The sequence below is a fragment of the Drosophila bipectinata genome, chromosome XL (assembly GCF_030179905.1).
Source record: "Drosophila bipectinata strain 14024-0381.07 chromosome XL, DbipHiC1v2, whole genome shotgun sequence".
Lineage (NCBI taxonomy): Eukaryota > Metazoa > Arthropoda > Insecta > Diptera > Drosophilidae > Drosophila > Drosophila bipectinata.
The window spans coordinates 2,263,297-2,282,247 of record NC_091734.1 but is presented as its reverse complement, the minus strand read 5'-3'; the positions used below and the strand labels follow the sequence as shown (position 1 = coordinate 2,282,247).

The 18,951-nt window shown below is 38.9% G+C and overlaps 3 protein-coding genes across 3 annotated transcripts in view; 2 read left to right on the top strand and 1 right to left on the bottom strand.

Annotated features, from left to right (window-relative positions):
- LOC108127069 (uncharacterized) overlaps positions 1 to 18,951 on the bottom strand; it is a 90,468-nt gene that overhangs the window by 66,636 nt on the left and 4,881 nt on the right. The window contains exon 2 of the mRNA XM_043209719.2: positions 13,621 to 14,691. The gene's annotated coding sequence lies outside the window, so the exon portion shown is untranslated. The remainder of the gene's footprint in view (positions 1 to 13,620; positions 14,692 to 18,951) is intronic.
- On the top strand, positions 9,553 to 11,166 carry LOC108120022 (exopolyphosphatase PRUNE1-like). The gene is made up of 2 exons (XM_017233505.3): positions 9,553 to 9,782; positions 9,850 to 11,166. The coding sequence occupies exons 1-2, from the start codon at positions 9,711 to 9,713 to the stop codon at positions 11,083 to 11,085; spliced, it is 1,308 nt and encodes a 435-aa protein (XP_017088994.2). The 5' UTR covers positions 9,553 to 9,710; the 3' UTR covers positions 11,086 to 11,166.
- Positions 12,505 to 13,616, top strand: LOC108120024 (uncharacterized). Its single transcript, XM_017233506.3, has 4 exons — positions 12,505 to 12,770; positions 12,837 to 13,017; positions 13,086 to 13,232; positions 13,287 to 13,616. The coding sequence occupies exons 1-4, from the start codon at positions 12,644 to 12,646 to the stop codon at positions 13,333 to 13,335; spliced, it is 504 nt and encodes a 167-aa protein (XP_017088995.2). The 5' UTR covers positions 12,505 to 12,643; the 3' UTR covers positions 13,336 to 13,616.

The following is an 18,951-nucleotide window of genomic DNA, read 5'->3' as shown; positions in this document are numbered from 1 at the left end:
GCCTGGCCAACAAAACTAAAAACACAAAAAGTCGCAATCAAATGCCCATCCTGTCACACCCCAACCTTCTCTCGGCTCTGGCCCCCCCCAAACAAAGCCACAAAATGCGTGCATTCAACTGCATTCCGACCCGGAGTGAGAGCGACAAGAGTTTTCCTTCGAATTTTCTATTTTTTTTTTCCGAATTTTTTGGTTGGCTTTTCCTGGCTGGCTGGTTGGCTGTGTTCTTGAGGTTTTCTTCCAGCTTGTTGCCTGTGGCCTTGTGATGCTTGTGTTTTGGCCATGTTTTTTTTTTTTTTTGCTTTCTTCCATATAAAAATTCCATGGCAATTGACTCAGTTTCCTTGAATGCGATTTTGTGGAAATCGCTGTCAGTTGAAACGATTGGTAACTGGTAACGACACACAGGACTCAGGACAAGGGGACACACGACCTATACAGTCACTAAGCTGCTAACTAATCAAAAAGAAATCAGAATCAGAAATATGAACTGAATTTTATATTGAATCTGAAAATTGTTCAACAAATTCAATTGCCAAACTATTTACAAGAAAAAGTGTTTTTCTTTTTAGGCAGAAATCAAGTTGTGTTTCCTTTCCCACAAAATGGGCATGTGGGGGGTGGCCGTGTGTGTGTGTGTCTTTGGCATTTAATATCCTTTGGCGTTGATGGCGTTTTTATTTCTTCATCTTTTGTTCGCTTTTCTTGAATTTTTTTTGTATTTTTTTGGGGGGAGGGGGCAGGATGAGCTGAAGAAGCAGGACTTTTTATTTTGTCGCTTCAACTTTTTAATGATCTCCCAAATTGCTTATTTCCTACATGATGTCCTGGCTGGCAGCAATTACGTCTAAGCATGTGTCAAAAGCTGTCGTTATGTGGGTGAGAACTACACTGAGATACATTTTTTTAAGATTATAAAAAAAAAGTATAATTTTAGTCTTAAATTTGATTTAAAATCGAAACCTTTTAAATTTTAGTTTCTATTTTTTTTTTAAGTATTTTTTTTTAGAAGTGCATACTTTTCTACACCATGTTTGATGTTAATAATGAAGTTCCTTCCACACCCCTAGCTCCTTTCTGTTATTTTTTTGTCGTTTATTTATATTGACATGTGCAGAAAGATTTTCTAGCAGAGTCTTGCCCCAAAAAAAAAAAAGGAAAAAAAAGAAAAGAAAAGACATGCCCCATGCACTCAAGTGTGCCCTCTTCCCTGTCTCTTTCTGTGACTCTGTTGTCGTCCCTCTCGCTTTCTCAATGTGTGTGTGTCGTTTGTCAAAAGGCAGCAAAACTGTTGACATAACAATGATTATACGCCTCATTAGTTACATTTCATTGTATGGAAATGGCAAAGGACTTGGCTAATAAGCCAGAATAAGACCAGGAAGTTGAGCAAAAGGCATGGAAAAAGCAGCATTTGAAGAAGTTATGAACGAAACGTGTCAAGATATGTATGTCTGCTAAAAATAAAGTCGGAAGTAAATCAGAAACTACTGCATTTCTAGGAAAAAAAAAGAAGAAAACTACAAGAGGTGGCTCAGATAAGCTTCTTAGTTCCAAATATGCATGTATTTTAATGTTCCACCATTTTCTTTTAAATTAAAACAAAAAACTAATGAGCCGTTCATAGCAAGATAAGAAAAAAGGAGTAAAAATGAATGGAAATTCACATATTAATATACACTTTTAAAAATAATGATATATTTTATAAGTAAACTTAAATTTTAAAGCAATTTGAGGGCCATCTGATAGGAAGTTGTTCCCTAAAGGATCCAGAGATAAGAGAAAAGCCAGGTAGAGGAAGGAAGATCTGGATAAAAGTGGGTGGTGTTTTTTTTTAAGTGTTTTCATTTTTTTTCGCTAAGAAGTCCTGGCATGGCAGGCAATTTTCTGCGCTTGAATTCATTTAATAATGTGCGACACACATAAAAAGCAGTTGCCAAAATGATTGTGGAAAATGGAGGAAAATGACTGAAGAAGCGACCAGAAGGAAGAGCGAGGAGTGGTGAGTTGGGTGGAAAATGAGACGAAAGACAAAAGGATACCTTAAGCAAAAGGTGTGCCACGTGTATGAGAGGGGATACACGTCCTTGTGGGTGTTAGTGTGTGTGCGGGTGTGTGTGTTGCCATTGAAACATATTATGCTCGTAAAAATTGAATTTTAGTGGCGTATACATTGTTTGTAAGAGACTTGTGGGTGTAGGTGTACTACACACACTTTATTGTTACTGGTATGAGTGCGTGAGAGAGAGTGTGTGTGTATCAGTGGTTGTGTGTAAAATTTAATAATAACGACCCTCTTAAACCAACAGACCTTCGCGTCTTTGCCTCTCTCTTCCTTTTCATTTTAACAGCCAGGCTCATTTCACTTTCTTAACATAAAATATACACTAAAAAATAAATTATATTTAAATTGAAAATTTTTTTTTTATTAAAAAAAAAAATTTTTTTTTGTTCAGGGGCTTACGGTTTGAATATTTTATTGAAATTATCCTTAAAAGTTAGCTTATTTCTCTCAGTGCCTATTCACATGTGTATGTTGAGAGTTGCTTTCTTTTCTTATGTTTCTTCGGGCAGTTCCTCTTCTCATAACCATCGCCATCCCAGTCTTCGGTGCGTTGACATTTAATGTAATAATTTTTACGATGATGCTCGACGGCATTAAAACGAGATTAAACACAAACAAACGAGAGACATAGTGGTCGCCATGTTGGAGGACACTCTGCTGTAGGGTAGGGTCCTGGCAATATTCCGTTTGATACACTTGACAATAAAAATAAAAAAAAAGGAAAAAAATATATATATATGAAAAAGATTAAGAGAAAGAGAAGCCGGGACGAAGAAAATGATGCATGGCCCCCTTGTTGGTTGAGGCGCCATAAAAGATGATGTAGCACATAATTACACACACAAGGATATGCGGCAGGATGCGAAGGATACGCTGGTTACGTAGGCGTACATGTGAATGTATGTGTGTGTATGCGTGTGTGTGTGTTTAAGTAGGTAATACCCATTGAGATGATCTGCGGATAAGTTGTTGTTGGAATTCATTGAGTGGGGAATTATCCTTGGCTCGTTAAGTGATCTAGTGCCGAACGAATCAAATGCTAAAGTGTCTATATAAATAATACTCTCATCCCTTCGTTTTTTTGTATTTTTGGCATAATATTTATTGTTTGATTGCTGTCATTGCTGAGCTACGCTTGATTTATTGTCGGATTTATTGTGTTTGAAGAGGTTTTGATTAGGTTTTTATCTCAAACTCTATGGGCTATTTAATAATTAAATTATAAGTGATATATTTTTGGGTTTTTCTTATACTTAAAATTGGCTTTTTATTTCTACAAAGTATTTTTAGCATTTTAAAGCTTATTTAACATATAATATTTAGCATTTTAGTGCTATCTAGTAAACAATAAATAACACTTACAGTATAATAAAAATTTTGTAGTCTAGGAGTAAGTATTTATTGAGAATTCATTTTAAAACATTAATAATTCGCACAGTACTCTTTTAGACTCGATTCCTAGAAACGGAAAATGAAAGCTGTACAAGCTGTAAACCTAAACAAGAATCTTTATAAATAATATTATACAACCCTTCTCACCAAAATGGAATAAGCCACCAAGTTGGCCACTTGAACCCAAAAAAGAGCTCTCACAGAATCGCCAGAACAGTGACCAGCAGCAGGAGTGGCCTAATATTTCCTATTTTCATTTCCATTTCAATTCCCATATTCCTATGGACCGATAGTATGTGTGTCGGTCCTCTATTATCCATTTATCAATTACATCTTCATAGAAGATAATTCCGTCCACAAAGTTGCTCTTCCACTCGAGTTCATCTCAAAGGAAGCAATTCCCAGGCACTCTCCTCGAGGGCCAACATCTATTCAAGGATACCAAGGGAGAGTCCTGTCTTTTTTTTTGGGTTACTATACAGTCTGTGGTGTGGTGTACTGGCCTATCGAATATCCGTTTCTATTTTTTTGCGTTAATTTTATTCTTTTGTGTATTTTTTTTTGGCCATTCTAGTTGCTGCGGCTTTTGGGCCAATTTGAGTTTCCGTTAACGGTTATTTATGCATAAAATGCTTGAAAGTTATACATTTTGTGGCCAAAAGTTAACCGAATAAACTAATTTGGTTGACTTGAGTTCGCTTATTGTGTGTTACGACGAGTAGTTTATTTATTTCCCAGCGGCAGACAATGTCTCTCCGTTTTGTCTGTTTCTGAAGCGCTGTTTCATGCATGACTGGCCAGGACCTCCAGCGCGGAGGGCACAGCCCACAATAAGAAGGATATTCCACCCAGTATAAGCTTTCACAATGAAAATGAAAATGAAACTGAGGAATTGACTTGGAAATGCCTCACATTTCGCATTTCGCGTTTGCATTTTGGCTTGAGCCTTCGGCAAGGGGAAAGCCTTCTGTAAAAAAGGGATAAAATCATAAGCCCAAAATTTATCGCACTCCCCACAGCCAAGGCAAATTGTAATGGATCAAGTTTATTTATAAGTCGATGCCTTCCCTTGCTTCAGAAGCAAGGGCAAAAAAAAAAAATAAAAAAACATGAAAGCAAACAATATAACGCATACGCCGCGTCGACATGATGAAGTGTTATTTAAATATAAATATATTATCTATCGATAAACAGGCCAGAAACAGTTTAGGGCTTGGGTTGTCTGGGTCTTGGCCCGAAAGTAGGATGAAAGGCATTTTTTTTTTCATTCCTTAAATTTGATGGCCATTACTCGGTTTATGAACCAAGATTGTGCGTTCCTGGGCCTGGCTAATAAAGTGATTGTTCCCACTGGGCATTCTCTCTCGAATCGTTTTAACTCTTTCAGATTGAATTAAGTGGATTTGGGGCCTACTGTGTGAATAACTTACCAAATAAATGGACCAAAAATTGAGGATATTAAAGGCCTTTCACCTACCATTCTCTTAATTGGTCCATTGGCAATAAAATTGCATTGAATTTTGAAATTTATTGATCGGCTTGTTAAAGCCAGAGCTTGGCTATCAAAATGCCTGCTAATGAATTTGTCGAATTACAGAAAAAGTACCTCACCGGAACACACAAAACATCTGCATTTCGATGGAATTTTTTTTTTGTTTTTTGCCAAAAAAGGCAAAAAGACCAGACGAAAGGCGAGACTCTATTGTTTTGTTTGTTTCCTTGGGTTTTTGGTTTCAGGGCCCCAATGCAATGGCCCACACAAAAAGCAAAAATATGAAGCAAGACTGCCTCGACTGGCATGTCCTTGTGCCAGCCAGGAGAAGAAATGCCAGCAATGAGAAGCTTGCTAAGAAAATATTTTGAAATGGAAAGTTTTCCTTTCCCTTCACAGACAACGCTCGCATTTTGCCAGGCTCATGTGGATTGTCCGTGCGATATGAGGGAAAATGAAAACATATTTGCCTGGCCAGAAGTAGAGGAGGGGTTGTTTGTTTAGTTTTCTTTTTTTTTTTGTGCTGCCAAACCACTGGCCACCCCCTACTATTTTTTCCTGCAATTTTCTGTTCTGTTTTCCCTTGGCTTTCCACTCTTTTTTGTGTTCTGCCTTGATAAGAATCAAGCAAAAAAAACTTGGACGGTGCTACGTGTCGTATACGCAATGTCCTGGCCAAAGTTTCAACGATCTATGGATTTTGGAAGCACTGCCCAAGTCTTAACAAAGTCAATATTGATCCTTTTGGCCAACTGGTTGGTCTACCGACTACAACTACCTGCAAAAATGCAAATGAGTCTCGGTCTCGTATCCTTGAAATTGATTGTGAATTGAATCTACTACTAGTTGATGTTAAAGTTAAAGTCTACATACATTGCTAGTAGCTGGAGTGGCCAAGACCATAAATCTAAAATTACCAAAAATTGAAAACATATAACTATAAATTAATTCAATTTCGTATACGATAGAAACGAGAAATTGAATGCCAATTTTTGGGCCAAAGTCTGCCAAACTTATTTGCATACAAATGCCACTTTGATGAATATATAAATAGAAAAAAAAAAACCGACAAGAACGGATAAAAAGGATATTTGTATTTGGATATAGTTACAACACTTTGATGGTCGAGTCTTGGGTCATTTCGTTTTATTTCTACAGTCACTGATTATTATTTTTTCATATTGGGCCAGAACATGGCCCAGTAAACTGTAAATGGCCAAAACAATGAGGGCCCCAGACATGGCTTTTTTATATACACTTGTATATTATATTATATATAATATATATATATATATAGCTATTTGGATTTCTGGGCTGGCTTCGTTTCGCTTTCGTGTTCGTTGAAATGCAAATTAAAATATTTATGCAAATGCGTGAGGCGGGCGAACACAATAAATTTATGCCAACAAACGAGACCAGAAGACCGAAAACAGAAAACAAATGAAGCAAAAAATAAAGTTGAGAAAATAGGCAGAAAGGCAGCATTTTCTTTTTTTTCATGACTAATATTGAGAAAGAAAAACAATTACCTGTTACATATTATCTATGCAGAGGCCTCTGGTGGGCTGTTTGTCATAAATGTTAACGTCTGTCACAATAATTTTACGCCAGAAAATATATGCATTTGTTTTCGTATTCCCCACCTTGATAAGATTCAATGGGCATGTTCTTTAAATATGCAAAACAAATCAGAAGGCAGGCTCTGTGGGATGCTGATGTTTGTGGTGTTTGCGACTTAAATGATATAAGCCCGAATATATTCTGCAAAGCTTTGTAAAAGTACCGGGTACAGATACATTTTTGAAGAATTTTTTGGAATATTTTATCTTTAAATCCTAACATTGCAATTAAATCCTTAAGTAGTACCGGGTATCTTATAGTCTAGGCAACACTTTTTGATTTCTCGTTTAGCTGTTCGAAGATTAGGAAAGAGAAAAGCTCCTGGAATAGTGATAAGCCAAGTTTAATTTTTTTGTTCTTGTACTTCTCTGCAGCTTTGCTCGCATTACGCATACGCCTCGTTAGCCCGGCCCTTGAAAGCATTTTGCCAATTAGCCCACCGCCCACCACCCACCTCCCTCTCAATGGCAGACTCGACACCTTTTAACAGCTGAAAGAATTTAATTAATGCTAGTCCTTGCTGAAGCAACCAGAGATGCTACTACCACTACTCCAAAAATAAAAAGGAAAGGCAAGCCGCCTGCACCTCGGGTGCAAATTACAAAACGACAAAAAGAAAATATAATGAAAGGATATTAAATAGTAAACCAGCAGCTGGTGCTAAAGTTCAACGCGAATATCATAGATTTCCAGCCCCAAAGGGTCCCAAGGAATTCCATTTTTTCTTAAAGGCTTTCACGAAAGAATTAAACCAAAATCATGATTTGACTTTGTAATTACGAGCAGAAATGTACGTGTAAGATAAAAATTTAATTTGAAAAAAATTACAGTCAGCTGACTTTATCCGACTTTATCTAGATCCTTGAGGATAAAAAAAAAGAAACGTCTTCCAGCCGAAATTGCCGCCTTGAAAGAGTGTCGATTTTATGACGTTTTTTTTTTGTACCGCCTGGGTGTGAGATTTTGTTTGGGGGAGTTTGGCTGGAGGGTGGGTGGTGAGGTGTCTCAGAAATCCTGGTGGATCCGCTTAGCAGCCATTATCTTCATTACGCGAGGCATACAAAAGTATGCAAGGACCAAAAACAAGTTGGAAGCCAAAGCAAAGTCTCTGACAATTAGGAGAAGCCTCCTGGTGGAATCTGGCAGGGATGTTGCGATACTGGATACAAAACAGAAGCAGAAACAGAAACAGAAAAACACCTTTAACCTTTTGCTTCTCATATAAATACGTTGTTGATGGATGTGTTTTGAGTGGCGCCCCGGCCGCATAAGGACGAAAAGGACGAGGACGCGACTGGCGGGAGTGGCTTCCTGTTTTTCGGGCTTCTTTTGACTCAACACCGTCGTCGTCGTCGTCGGCGTCGTCTCATTTTGTTATTGTTGTTCTGTTTGGTGGAGCACGAGCAGGTAGAGGCAGAGGTGGTGCTGCTGGAGTAGGTGGTGGAGTGGGCGGTGGTGTCTAAACGATTTATAAAAGCCAAAAGCAAAAAAAAAAGGTGGCAAGGGGGCACAAAAAGTGTTGCAAGCAATTTGCGCAATGGCAGCCAGCCTTGCTTTTGCCAAATCCCCTTTAGTAACCTTTCACCCCCTCAAACCCATTCCCCACACCACCCCCTCTCTCGTTTTTTGTCCCACCTGAGCACAAAGGCAGGTAAGCAAGCAACAACAACAATATTGAGTGCGTGCGTGGGCCAGAACTTGCTGCCATTTTGCACGTAACTGACATCAGCGCGCTTATAAATCAACTCGCAAATGTCTCTTCGTGTGGTTGTTGTCCTTTTTTGTATATATATTATATATATACATACATATACCCTGGCTTGGCAGGGGGCATTATATTATTTGATCCGATCTGGTAAGGCACAGAGGGTAACATCTTTCATAAACTATAAGGAGGATTTTTTGTTCATCTCTCTTCTGATTGTTGTCTTGTTTGGGTTATGGAATTTGTTTGTTTGATTTAATGGACTTTTTTATATTACACATGTTTTTTAAACATTTTTTAACTTTAAGCCCTAAGCTAAAAAAATATATAGTTTAAATTGTAGTTCGTTTTTTCATCTCCAAAAACGTGGAAAAGTTTTTAAGTATTTCTTTATCTTTTCTAAAGAGGTAGAGATTGGTTTTCTAGAGCTGATCTTTATCAATTTTGAAATAAAATTATATATATTTTACCCTTATTATTTAAGTTTCTAAAACATATAAGAAACTTGCCAGAGTAACCAAAAGTCTTGCCAAAAAAATATAAATCTGCATACGTTTCCGTATAATTTGTTTGGTCTCTGGTTCTGGACCCAAAACCATTTTAGAGTTCATGATTTCTGGGGGGGGAACTGTTTTCCTGTCTAGAAAAAAAGATGAGCCGACAGTGGAACTCATATGATTAGATTAATGGGATGTCTAATGGGCCCGGCAACCCCCTCTTGACATTCATTTCACACATTGTGCGTGTCCTCGCCATCCTCGTCGCGTCATGTGTGGGTTAGGTAAATCGTAATATCATTTTTATAAACATCTTGTTAGCCCCAGAGCCCCCAAAAATATATACATATATGTATGTATGTATAAGGGAAGGAAAACAGCTCATAATTCATGGTGGGAAATATGATATTTGGGGTCAAGAGGATTGGCTGAGTGATTATCTCGGAAGGGAATGGATTACTGGCAATATCACAGTCACTCCAAAGTTAATGGCTGAGATTTCTCAAAGTCGAAATTTTCGGGATAATCGTTTAGGGTCTCGGGGCGTAAATTGAGTTTTCCTCAAACTATTTAATAATATTTCCTTATTCTATTTTTTATAGAAAACTCTGAGTATGGTGAGTATGTTTTTAATCAGTTATTGAAAAAGTTATGTTTTGGGTGCTCTGTGAACTTTTGTAGAAAATAATTATTTCTACGGCCACTGGAGCTGCAACTAGCTTATCGTTTATCGTATATCGTATAACTTTTTGTTGGTCACACTTTTTTCTTAAAACTTTTCACAACATGTGTCTCCAAGTGGCGTCCCTTTTTATTTCAAAATATTGTAGACTTGGTGATTTCATTTTATTTTATTCTTAATTTTTGGCAGGAGTAGAAACTCATTATATTTTAACAACTTAAAGCGCAGAGTAGAGCATTAGCTGGAGACTAGGAAAAATGAGTGATTCTGAAGCGGATACATTGGACTTTATAAGTTTCTTACAAGAAACACAGCGTCGAATCGATTGGGTGAGTATTAAAGAAAACATAAAATATATACAAAGTGCAAGAATGATTATAATGTTACCTATATTAGGTGAGTGATGGTACTGGAACCGAGATGATCTATTTGTGCATGACCCATGAGAGCTGCGATCTGGACTCTGTGGTCAGCACACTGGCCATAGCCTATCTGCGTTATTGCAACAAAGGCGGCTTGCCACAATTGTATGCACCAGTTCTGGACATGCAGCGAAAAGATTATCCGGTCAAGACAGAGGTCTGCTTTTTGCTTGGTAAACAGGGAATTAAACCAGAAATCCATCTCATATTTCGGGACGATCTGCCCGAGGAGTTATTGCTGAAGAGTCGCTTCATTTTGATCAATCATCATGTGAGCCCGTTTCACTTTGGGACTGAAGAGGTGTACGACTACAGGAGCTTCCAGAGCCAGGCAGCTAGGCTGCCCACATACTGTCAGCGTGTGATGTACCCAGTAAGGTCGTGCGCGGCATTGGCAGCCGCTAGGTATTCCAATTCCATGTCGAATTCCGCGTCTGTCAGATGCATACGGGTCTTTGAATTGTTGCATGCCGCCTTGCTGTTGACGAACCGAAACTTCATAACTATTCCGGTGGCGAAGCTCTGTCATCTCCAGGACTATCGTATGATGCTCTTCCTCGAACGCTATTTGGGCAAACTGAAAGACCATCAACGTACCATTCTGTACAATTCTCTAGTGAATTCTATTTTCGATATGAGACACTTGACACTGCCCCAGATCCTTAGGCGGGAATTCAAAATCCTGAAGACCACGCGATACATGAAAGGTGTAAAGAGTACTCTGCGTGTGGTGCAGTGCTGTTTCCCCATGGCCCTGACCAGATTTATTGCCTTTGAAAACGCCGAATTGGCCATTCGAGAGTTTGCTGCACACTTTGGTTGCAGTTTCGTTCTAATGCTGGGCACTAGCATTCGACCTGGCGGATCGTTGGTCGTCAAGGAGCTGGCCGTAATACCCGTGGATGGGCTCATCGCTTTGGAGCATCGTCGCTTCTTCGATCATTTGATTATCAATCTATGTGCTGCCAACAAGCCGCAGCTGGATCTGGAACCCTACCGCAACCTCGACTATATGCAAGGCGGCTTCTTTTTTGTAAACGCGTGGAATGTCGGGCCCTACACAGTTCTCGATCTTTTGCAGCGTGCTGCGTATGATTATATAACTGAAGGCGGTAAAGTTATCAAAGACGAGCTAGAGATCGAGCAACACCCAGGAGAGAAAAGGATCAAGCGGAAGCTTAAGGTCAAGTTTGGGCTTATAAAAGCCTGAGTTTCACTTTTCCATAAATTTAAATCCATAACATACATTATACATTATACATAAATATAGAAATACAACATAAATACACTATACATATCAAACATTAGTTGTGATGTAATAAATTTGGTTGTGTTAAATGAAATACAAAAATCTTTTTCCAATTTATTAGCTTTATTTTGGTAAAAGCGATAATTAAGGGAGATGCTATGGTCTGACTACAATTGTTTGAAAATTTTTAAGAGGCTAAAACCATACATTATTAACATCTAAAACGAATCTTTTGAGATGGTATAATCGATTTTACTCTGTTTATTAATGGGATTAAAACAAAAGGTTATAGACAACCTAAATATATGAATTCTTTCACACGATTAGAGGCGTTGGTCAGCAAACCCCAGTGGATAATGCTCTCCGGTTAAGGTCCAGCAAAAATCACGTATATCGAATAATCCCCGTCGAGATGGGGAGAAAGTAACTCATCAGCCGGGATAATCGCTTCGCACTAGAGTTGCAGCCCGGAGGCGACTAAGCGCAGTGTCTGTCAAAATGTTTCCCAAATTGGCTGACTTCTGACATTTGACCTGAACACGTAACGCGTGTCCCCCCCACCGCCGTTGGCGTCTCTCGTTCGGGCCCCTCGCCCATTTTTTTTGTTGTTTGTTGGGGGCCCCGCTCCTGTCCAAGTGTCACTTTCTGTAGTTGGCCAAAACGTGTGATTTATGACGCTTGCCTGCGCTTGTGTGGGTAAATTACTTTGGCATACCCACACCAACTCACATACACACACACCGATGTTAGCACACTTTTTTTTTTTTTGGCAAGGAAATGGAATTCAATCGCTGGAAGAACTTTAAGCGATTTTCGCATTTAAACAATATGGTTCCAAGGGTTGTGTCTTCCTCACTTTTTTCACCATTAGTGGCGGCGAGCTTGTTGCTTAGAGACATCAGCGATGACCTTCAAGAAGAATCCAACAACTCCAGAAATTTATATATATTTTATATACATACCACTGACATATAATATATCTTGTGTCCCGGCTCTGTTTTATGCCAGGACGCGTTGTGCGTGGGTCATTTAAATGCTACATTATGTTGAATATTCAATTTAATGTGCCTTATAAATCATGCAGGCCCTTTACGACGGTTGCTTGTGTTTTTTGTCACACTTTTTCTCGCCGATGTCCTTGTTATCCTTGCTAGCCCGGCTTGGGATAGTTTTCATTCTTCGGAGATGGAGTTACTTAAGTAGTTCTTCTTTATTTTTTTTATTGTGATGCTAAAGTCAGTTGTGTTTATTTCTTGGGAATTTGAGCTTTGCGCCAAAAAGTGCCTAAAATATCCCAAAAAAATACTATCGTTTTGTTGATCAGCCCTTCGCAGGGATCATCACTAACAAAATCGATGATTTTTACATTTTTAGCTTTTACCAACACTAATCAAGTAGTACGCTAACTGTTTCAAGTGTCAAAATCAAAAATACGTTCGACTTGTAATATTGTGTCTCAAAATTGTGCTTTACAGTAAAAACCTATAATCTTAAAACTGCCTAGCAATTTTCAACAACTATGGAGTTAAACTTTGCAGAGATGCTGCAGGGAGCCAATAATTATAGATGGGTGGCTACAGAGCCACTGCCTCCGATTAGAGCCAGCGGACGGCCACTTTATCGCTCCTACAAGAATACCAAAAGGGGTTCGTATTCAACATTGTGATTCAATAAGAAGAAACCTTTTTCAGAATGTTTAATTCCATTTATAGTTGATCGTCTGAATGAATATTATGTTTTCATCATCGAGCAGGGCAGTCAGCAAATGTTTGTGGTCAAAGATCTCAGTTTTTTTCATCATTTGTTGGACTGTTTTGATTTCAATGACAATTCTGTCGGCATCATACGCACGGGACGTAGACTCGCCATTTTTGAGTCCAGCGATCCGCAAGTGTGAGTATACATACATATTTGAAACCCACGTGTCTAGGTTATGGAAATTTTATTCTTTCTTCCTCCAGGGATAACCATTTTAAGACTTTTAAGGGTATAATTTTGGAGTTTCTGTCTTTTTTCGCAATAGTGTCGTTCGAGCCTCACTCGTCCTATTTTATCGAGAATCTATCAGGCGCTGGCCTGGTTCACTTTAATCAATATGCCAACTACATGTAAGTGTTTCCCATTTTCCATTTCAATTAATTTGAAACTGATTTGTTTTTTAGTACACGGTTCGGGACAGAGGCCTCTAGAATGTTTCCCCATGGCGAGTAAACTTAAACAATATTATTTAAAATATTTACAACCCCAGTAACTATAAACAAGAAAAACGTATTTAAAATGGATTTCAACATCGAAACAAAATCAACAACGATTACCACCAGCAAGTACCACTGATCATATGGATTAGGATGTCCCCATCACTTTAAATTGACTTTGTTTTCTTACAGTTTTACCATTTTAGTTAGTTGTTTTCTTTTAGTTTTGTCATTTTAGTTATCAAGGCATCCCTTAAGCTAAACAAAAACCACGAAAAATAAACAATTTGTGTTTACTAACCGTTCTTTGGAGCCCTTTCTTGGAGCCTTCAAGCTTATTTGGTTGATTGGGTTTTTTTTTCTATTTAGCTTGGCTGCTGATTATCTCAGTTTTGTTAGCTTGGGGTTTCTTTTCACACTTGTGTGAATCAATTTTTCATTTGATGCACATTTGTTGCATTCACTTGTTATTCAATTTTTACTCGAATCACATCCGTCACATCATCATCAGAGACACCGTCGTTGTCGTATCATTATTATTTTTGTACGCACTTGGATGTTTTGTTGTGCCGGCAAAACAAAACAAAAACATAAAAAAAAGGACTAACTGAATGGATCAAAAATCTGCACAAAATATTTATGAATTTTTGTTGCTTAATTCCACATGTATTATCATTTTTATTATTCGTGTATTTATTTTTTAAAAATTTAAAATGGTAAGTAATCACAAAATCACTTTAGAAACTCCATGGTTTGTTTTTGGTTTGTTATTTTGTATTTTATTTTTAAATATTGTTATAGGGATTTTTGTTGGCCAAAAGTAACAACACTACGCGAAATATCGTTGTGTTATATTTGTTTTCTTTTTTTTTTTTGTAGTGGGTTCAGTTGTTTTTAGTGGCTTAGTGGTTGAATGGTTCAGTGGCCCAGTAAGCTCGGTGGCTTTTCCAGCCGGTTTTTTTGAATTTGGCAACAAATAGCTGCAAAGTTCGACGTGAGACTGAACGCCGCACGGAAAATGTTCGGCTTTTCCGACCGATTTCCTCGTCCTCGACCAGCGTCGTCGTTGTGTGGTGAGTTATCCTCGTTATCCTTTCGGCCGCCTCCAGTTCGCGTGGTGAGAAGAGAAAGCCCGGCTAATGAACGACCTTGGCTCGCTCTTTGCCAGCTGTTGATATTTTCTCTTTTACTCGGTTTGCTTCTAATTGGTTTTGGCCATAATTGCCAGCGGGCCAAGAGGGTGTGTGGAGGGGAATAGTTGCTGCCTAAACGGTTTAGTATTTTACATTTTAGGTATCATGTTTCTTGGGTTTTTTACCCAAGGTTAAGACCTTGCCTTCAAATAGCTTACAGCCACTGAGGAATAGTTTCCCTAAATGATATAGTTTTTAAATAAAAATTTGAAGCATGAGTATAAAAATAATTAATAGAAGAAGTAGTATATTTCCACATATAAAGGCTGATACTAAGCATTTTCTGCACATAATCCTAGGTAGATAGCTGTGATTAATCGTTTTGCTGGCACATCTAAAATAATTACAATTTATTCTTTAATGAGGGAATCCATCTAAGCAGAAAATGCCATCAGCTGGATAAGTTCTCCTAATGAACGGCCATGTCAGGGAAAGGACAATTTAATGGGGGAGGGGGGGTGGTGGATGAGTGCGGTTGGGGTCTTTGGACAAATTCCAAGCCAAAGCATCCGGCAATTTAGATGTGTCGCAGATATAGGATACAGGATACTTTCTCATATCTGTTGCATCAGGGGCTAAAGTTGAGACAAGAAATTATGCTAATTGGACAACACAACTTTGACAAGCTCCTCCAAAAGTGACACGATGCCACTTTACACTTACCATTTACCATTTGGCACTTTAACTTAACCTAACCCCCACTTCCACCGCTCTTAACTTTAACCCTTGACATGCAGGTCCGATCCAAATCGGTTGAAATAAAACCCGGTATGGGAGGGCAACTCATGTGTTGTACATCACTTGATTAGGCATTAAATAAATGCTCTGACAAGTTTACACTCAATTACATGAGTTTTCTCCCTTCGTTTAGTTAATAGGGGGAGAAGCTCACTCTCAATTACCCAGCTGACTAAATGTAATTGCCATACACGCAGTGAAACGTTAAATAAAGTTTTGATGAACTTCCCAGCTACATAATATGGTGGAATTTATTTCCAAATATAGTAGGATGCTAGTAGGATGTTAAAAGTAGTACTTTTTGTGAAATATATATCTTTTAAACTTGTATCGCAATTCCCTTTTTGTGGCATAGCCGGAACCGGCAGTTGCTTTACCAATTTTCTAACCATTTTCTAGACATTTTTTCTGTTGCTTCTTTTTTCTTGTTCTTCTCAGTTTCCGGGCTCTACTTGGCTTGCAGGCTTAATTGAGAAAGAGATTTGATTAATTTGCATGCCATAAACAATTTGCAATTTGTTTATGCTCTCAAAGTCGGGGGGAGGCCACCGTAATTAAAGCAAAGCCCTGCCAAGCTAAGCAACTTTTCCGGCGGTTTTCCATTTTCCTAGTCTTTACTACACACAAAAAAAAAAATATGTAGCTGAAAAGGAAAATGGGTGGCAGGAGGCGGGAAAAGTGAAAAGAAATGTCACCGAGGCAAGGTAAGCAGATTAAGGCCTTCTTTGACTTGGCAATGCAATTCAAGTCTTTTGCCTCGGCATGCAAATGATGATGGCTCAGCTCCGGCTCAGGATGCAGGAGGCTAAAGGCAAAAGCATTGCGTTGCCGAGAGTGGCGAGTGGAGAGCGCGGGTGTGGAAAAGCCAAGGAAAAGCGGTGGAATGCCTCTGAATGCTGAATGTGTTTGCAAATATTTACTCAATGTATTCATGTGCAAACAATTACGCGTTCATTTGTGCGACTTTCGAGTGGCGTGGCACAACAATGATGTTGTAGATGAAGATGACGTTGCAACGCAACGATGACGATGACGATGGAGATGCTGCTGCTGGTGCTGCTGATGGTGACAATGGCAGTCAAAATGAGAGTTTTCCTTTTACCCAACACCCTTCAACCCTCCAACCCGCCGCCAACCCTCTTCCTCCTTTTCTGACCCACTGCTGCTTTTAGCCATTCCTTAGTTTCGCTTTCGTTTCGTTTTGCCTACTCACATATGCATAATATCCTTGACCTGTTTGCGTTGCTTGCGCTTTTGTGCGTGTCCTCAGCTCTAAAGGATTTATTCAAATCCAGTTGTTGGTGGCAGGCTGTAGGGGCCTCGTTCGGCTATTATTCTTTCGGCCATTTTATATGCACAAAATATTCTATTCTGCCAATGGCCAACATTCATATACACAAAAATTAGAACTAATTGATGTCCAGTACTTGAAAAGTCCACTGAAGAGACTGATCAATACCCACAAGGCACCGAATTTGCACCAATCTGCAAATTTTTCTGATGGTTCAAGGGGAAACTCTTGCAAACCCGGGATCCTCTAATATCGCCACTTCAGATGACTATATCTTTGCCAATTCATATCCGATCCTTAAGCGGAGTACCTCAAATGATTTGTGGGTGGATTCTGCACCAATCTGCATCAAAACCCTGCCACAAAATATTTTTTGAATTTTTTTCAAATTTTTGTGATGGTTCCCCTGGAAACCCGGGATCCTCTCATATCGCCACTTCAGATGACTATATCTCTGCCAATTCATATCCGATCCTTAAGCGGAGTACCTTAAATGATTTGTGGGACGATTTTGCGCCAATCTGCATCAAAACCCTGACACAAAATATTTTTTGAATTTTTTTCAAATTTTTGTGATGGTTCCCCTTGGAAACCCGGGATCCTCTCATATCGCTACTTCAGATGACTATATCTCTGCCAATTCCTATCCGATCCTTAAGCGGATTACCTCAAATGATTTGTGGGTGGATTCTGCACCAATCTGCATCAAAACCCTGACACAAAATATTTTTTGAATTTTTTTCAAATTTTTGTGATGTTTCCCTTGGAAACCCGGGATCCTCTCATATCGCCACTTCAGATGACTATATCTCTGCCAATTCATATCCGATCCTTAAGCGGAGTACCTTAAATGATTTGTGGGACGATTTTGCGCCAATCTGCATCAAAACCCTGACACAAAATATTTTTTGAATTTTTTTCAAATTTTTCTGGTGGTTCCCCTTGGAAACCCGGGATCCTCTCATATCGCCACTTCAGATGACTATATCTCTGCCAATTCATATCCGATCCTTAAGCGGAGTACCTCAAATGATTTGTGGGTCGATTTTGCACAAATCTGCATCAAAACCCTGACACAAAATATTTGTTGAATTTTTTTCAAATTTTTGTGATGGTTCCCCTTGGAAACCCGGGATCCTCTCATATCGCCACTTCAGATGACTATATCTCTGCCAATTCATATCCGATCCTTAAGCGGAGTACCTTAAATGATTTGTGGGACGATTTTGCGCCAATCTGCATCAAAACCCTGACACAAAATATTTTTTGAATTTTTTTCAAATTTTTGTGATGGTTCCCCTTGGAAACCCGGGATCCTCTCATATCGCCACTTCAGATGACTATATCTCTGCCAATTCATATCCGATCCTTAAGCGGAGTACCTCAAATGATTTGTGGGTGGATTCTGCACCAATCTGCATCAAAACCCTGACACAAAATATTTTTTGAATTTTTTTCAAATTTTTGTGATGGTTCCCCTTGGAAACCCGGGATCCTCTCATATCGCCACTTCAGATGACTATATCTCTGCCAATTCATATCCGATCCTTAAGCGGAGTACCTTAAATGATTTGTGGGACGATTTTGCGCCAATCTGCATCAAAACCCTGACACAAAATATTTGTTGAATTTTTTTCAAATTTTTCTGGTGGTTCCCCTTGGAAACCCGGGATCCTCTCATATCGCCACTTCAGATGACTATATCTCTGTCAATTCCTATCCGATCCTTAAGCGGAGTACCTCAAATGATTTGTGGGTCGATTTTGCACAAATCTGCATCAAAACCCTGACACAAAATATTTGTTGAATTTTTTTCAAATTTTTGTGATGGTTCCCCTGGAAACCCGGGATCCTCTCATATCGCCACTTCAGATGACTATATCTCTGCCAATTCATATCCGATCCTTAAGCGGAGTACCTTAAATGATTTGTGGGACGATTTTGCGCCAATCTGCATCAAAACCCTGACACAAAATATTTTTTGAATTTTTTTCAAATTTTTGTGATGGTTCCCCTTGGAAACCCGGGATCCTCTCATATCGCCACTTCAGATGACTATATCTCTGCCAATTCATATCCGATCCTTAAGCGGAGTACCTCAAATGATTTGTGGGTGGATTCTGCACCAATCTGCATCAAAACCCTGACACAAAATATTTTTTGAATTTTTTTCAAATTTTTGTGATGGTTCCCCTTGGAAACCCGGGATCCTCTCATATCGCCACTTCAGATGACTATATCTCTGCCAATTCATATCCGATCCTTAAGCGGAGTACCTTAAATGATTTGTGGGACGATTTTGCGCCAATCTGCATCAAAACCCTGACACAAAATATTTGTTGAATTTTTTTCAAATTTTTCTGGTGGTTCCCCTTGGAAACCCGGGATCCTCTCATATCGCCACTTCAGA

Coding starts and splice junctions, on each gene's coding strand:
- LOC108120024 (XM_017233506.3), top strand. CDS start 12,644: ATGGAGTTAAACTTTGCAGAGATGCTGCAGGGAGCCAATAATTATAGA. Junction 13,018..13,085: donor GAGTCCAGCGATCCGCAAGT/GTGAGTATACAT, acceptor TTCTTCCTCCAG/GGATAACCATTTTAAGACTT. Junction 13,233..13,286: donor AATCAATATGCCAACTACAT/GTAAGTGTTTCC, acceptor TTTGTTTTTTAG/TACACGGTTCGGGACAGAGG.
- LOC108120022 (XM_017233505.3), top strand. CDS start 9,711: ATGAGTGATTCTGAAGCGGATACATTGGACTTTATAAGTTTCTTACAA. Junction 9,783..9,849: donor CACAGCGTCGAATCGATTGG/GTGAGTATTAAA, acceptor TACCTATATTAG/GTGAGTGATGGTACTGGAAC.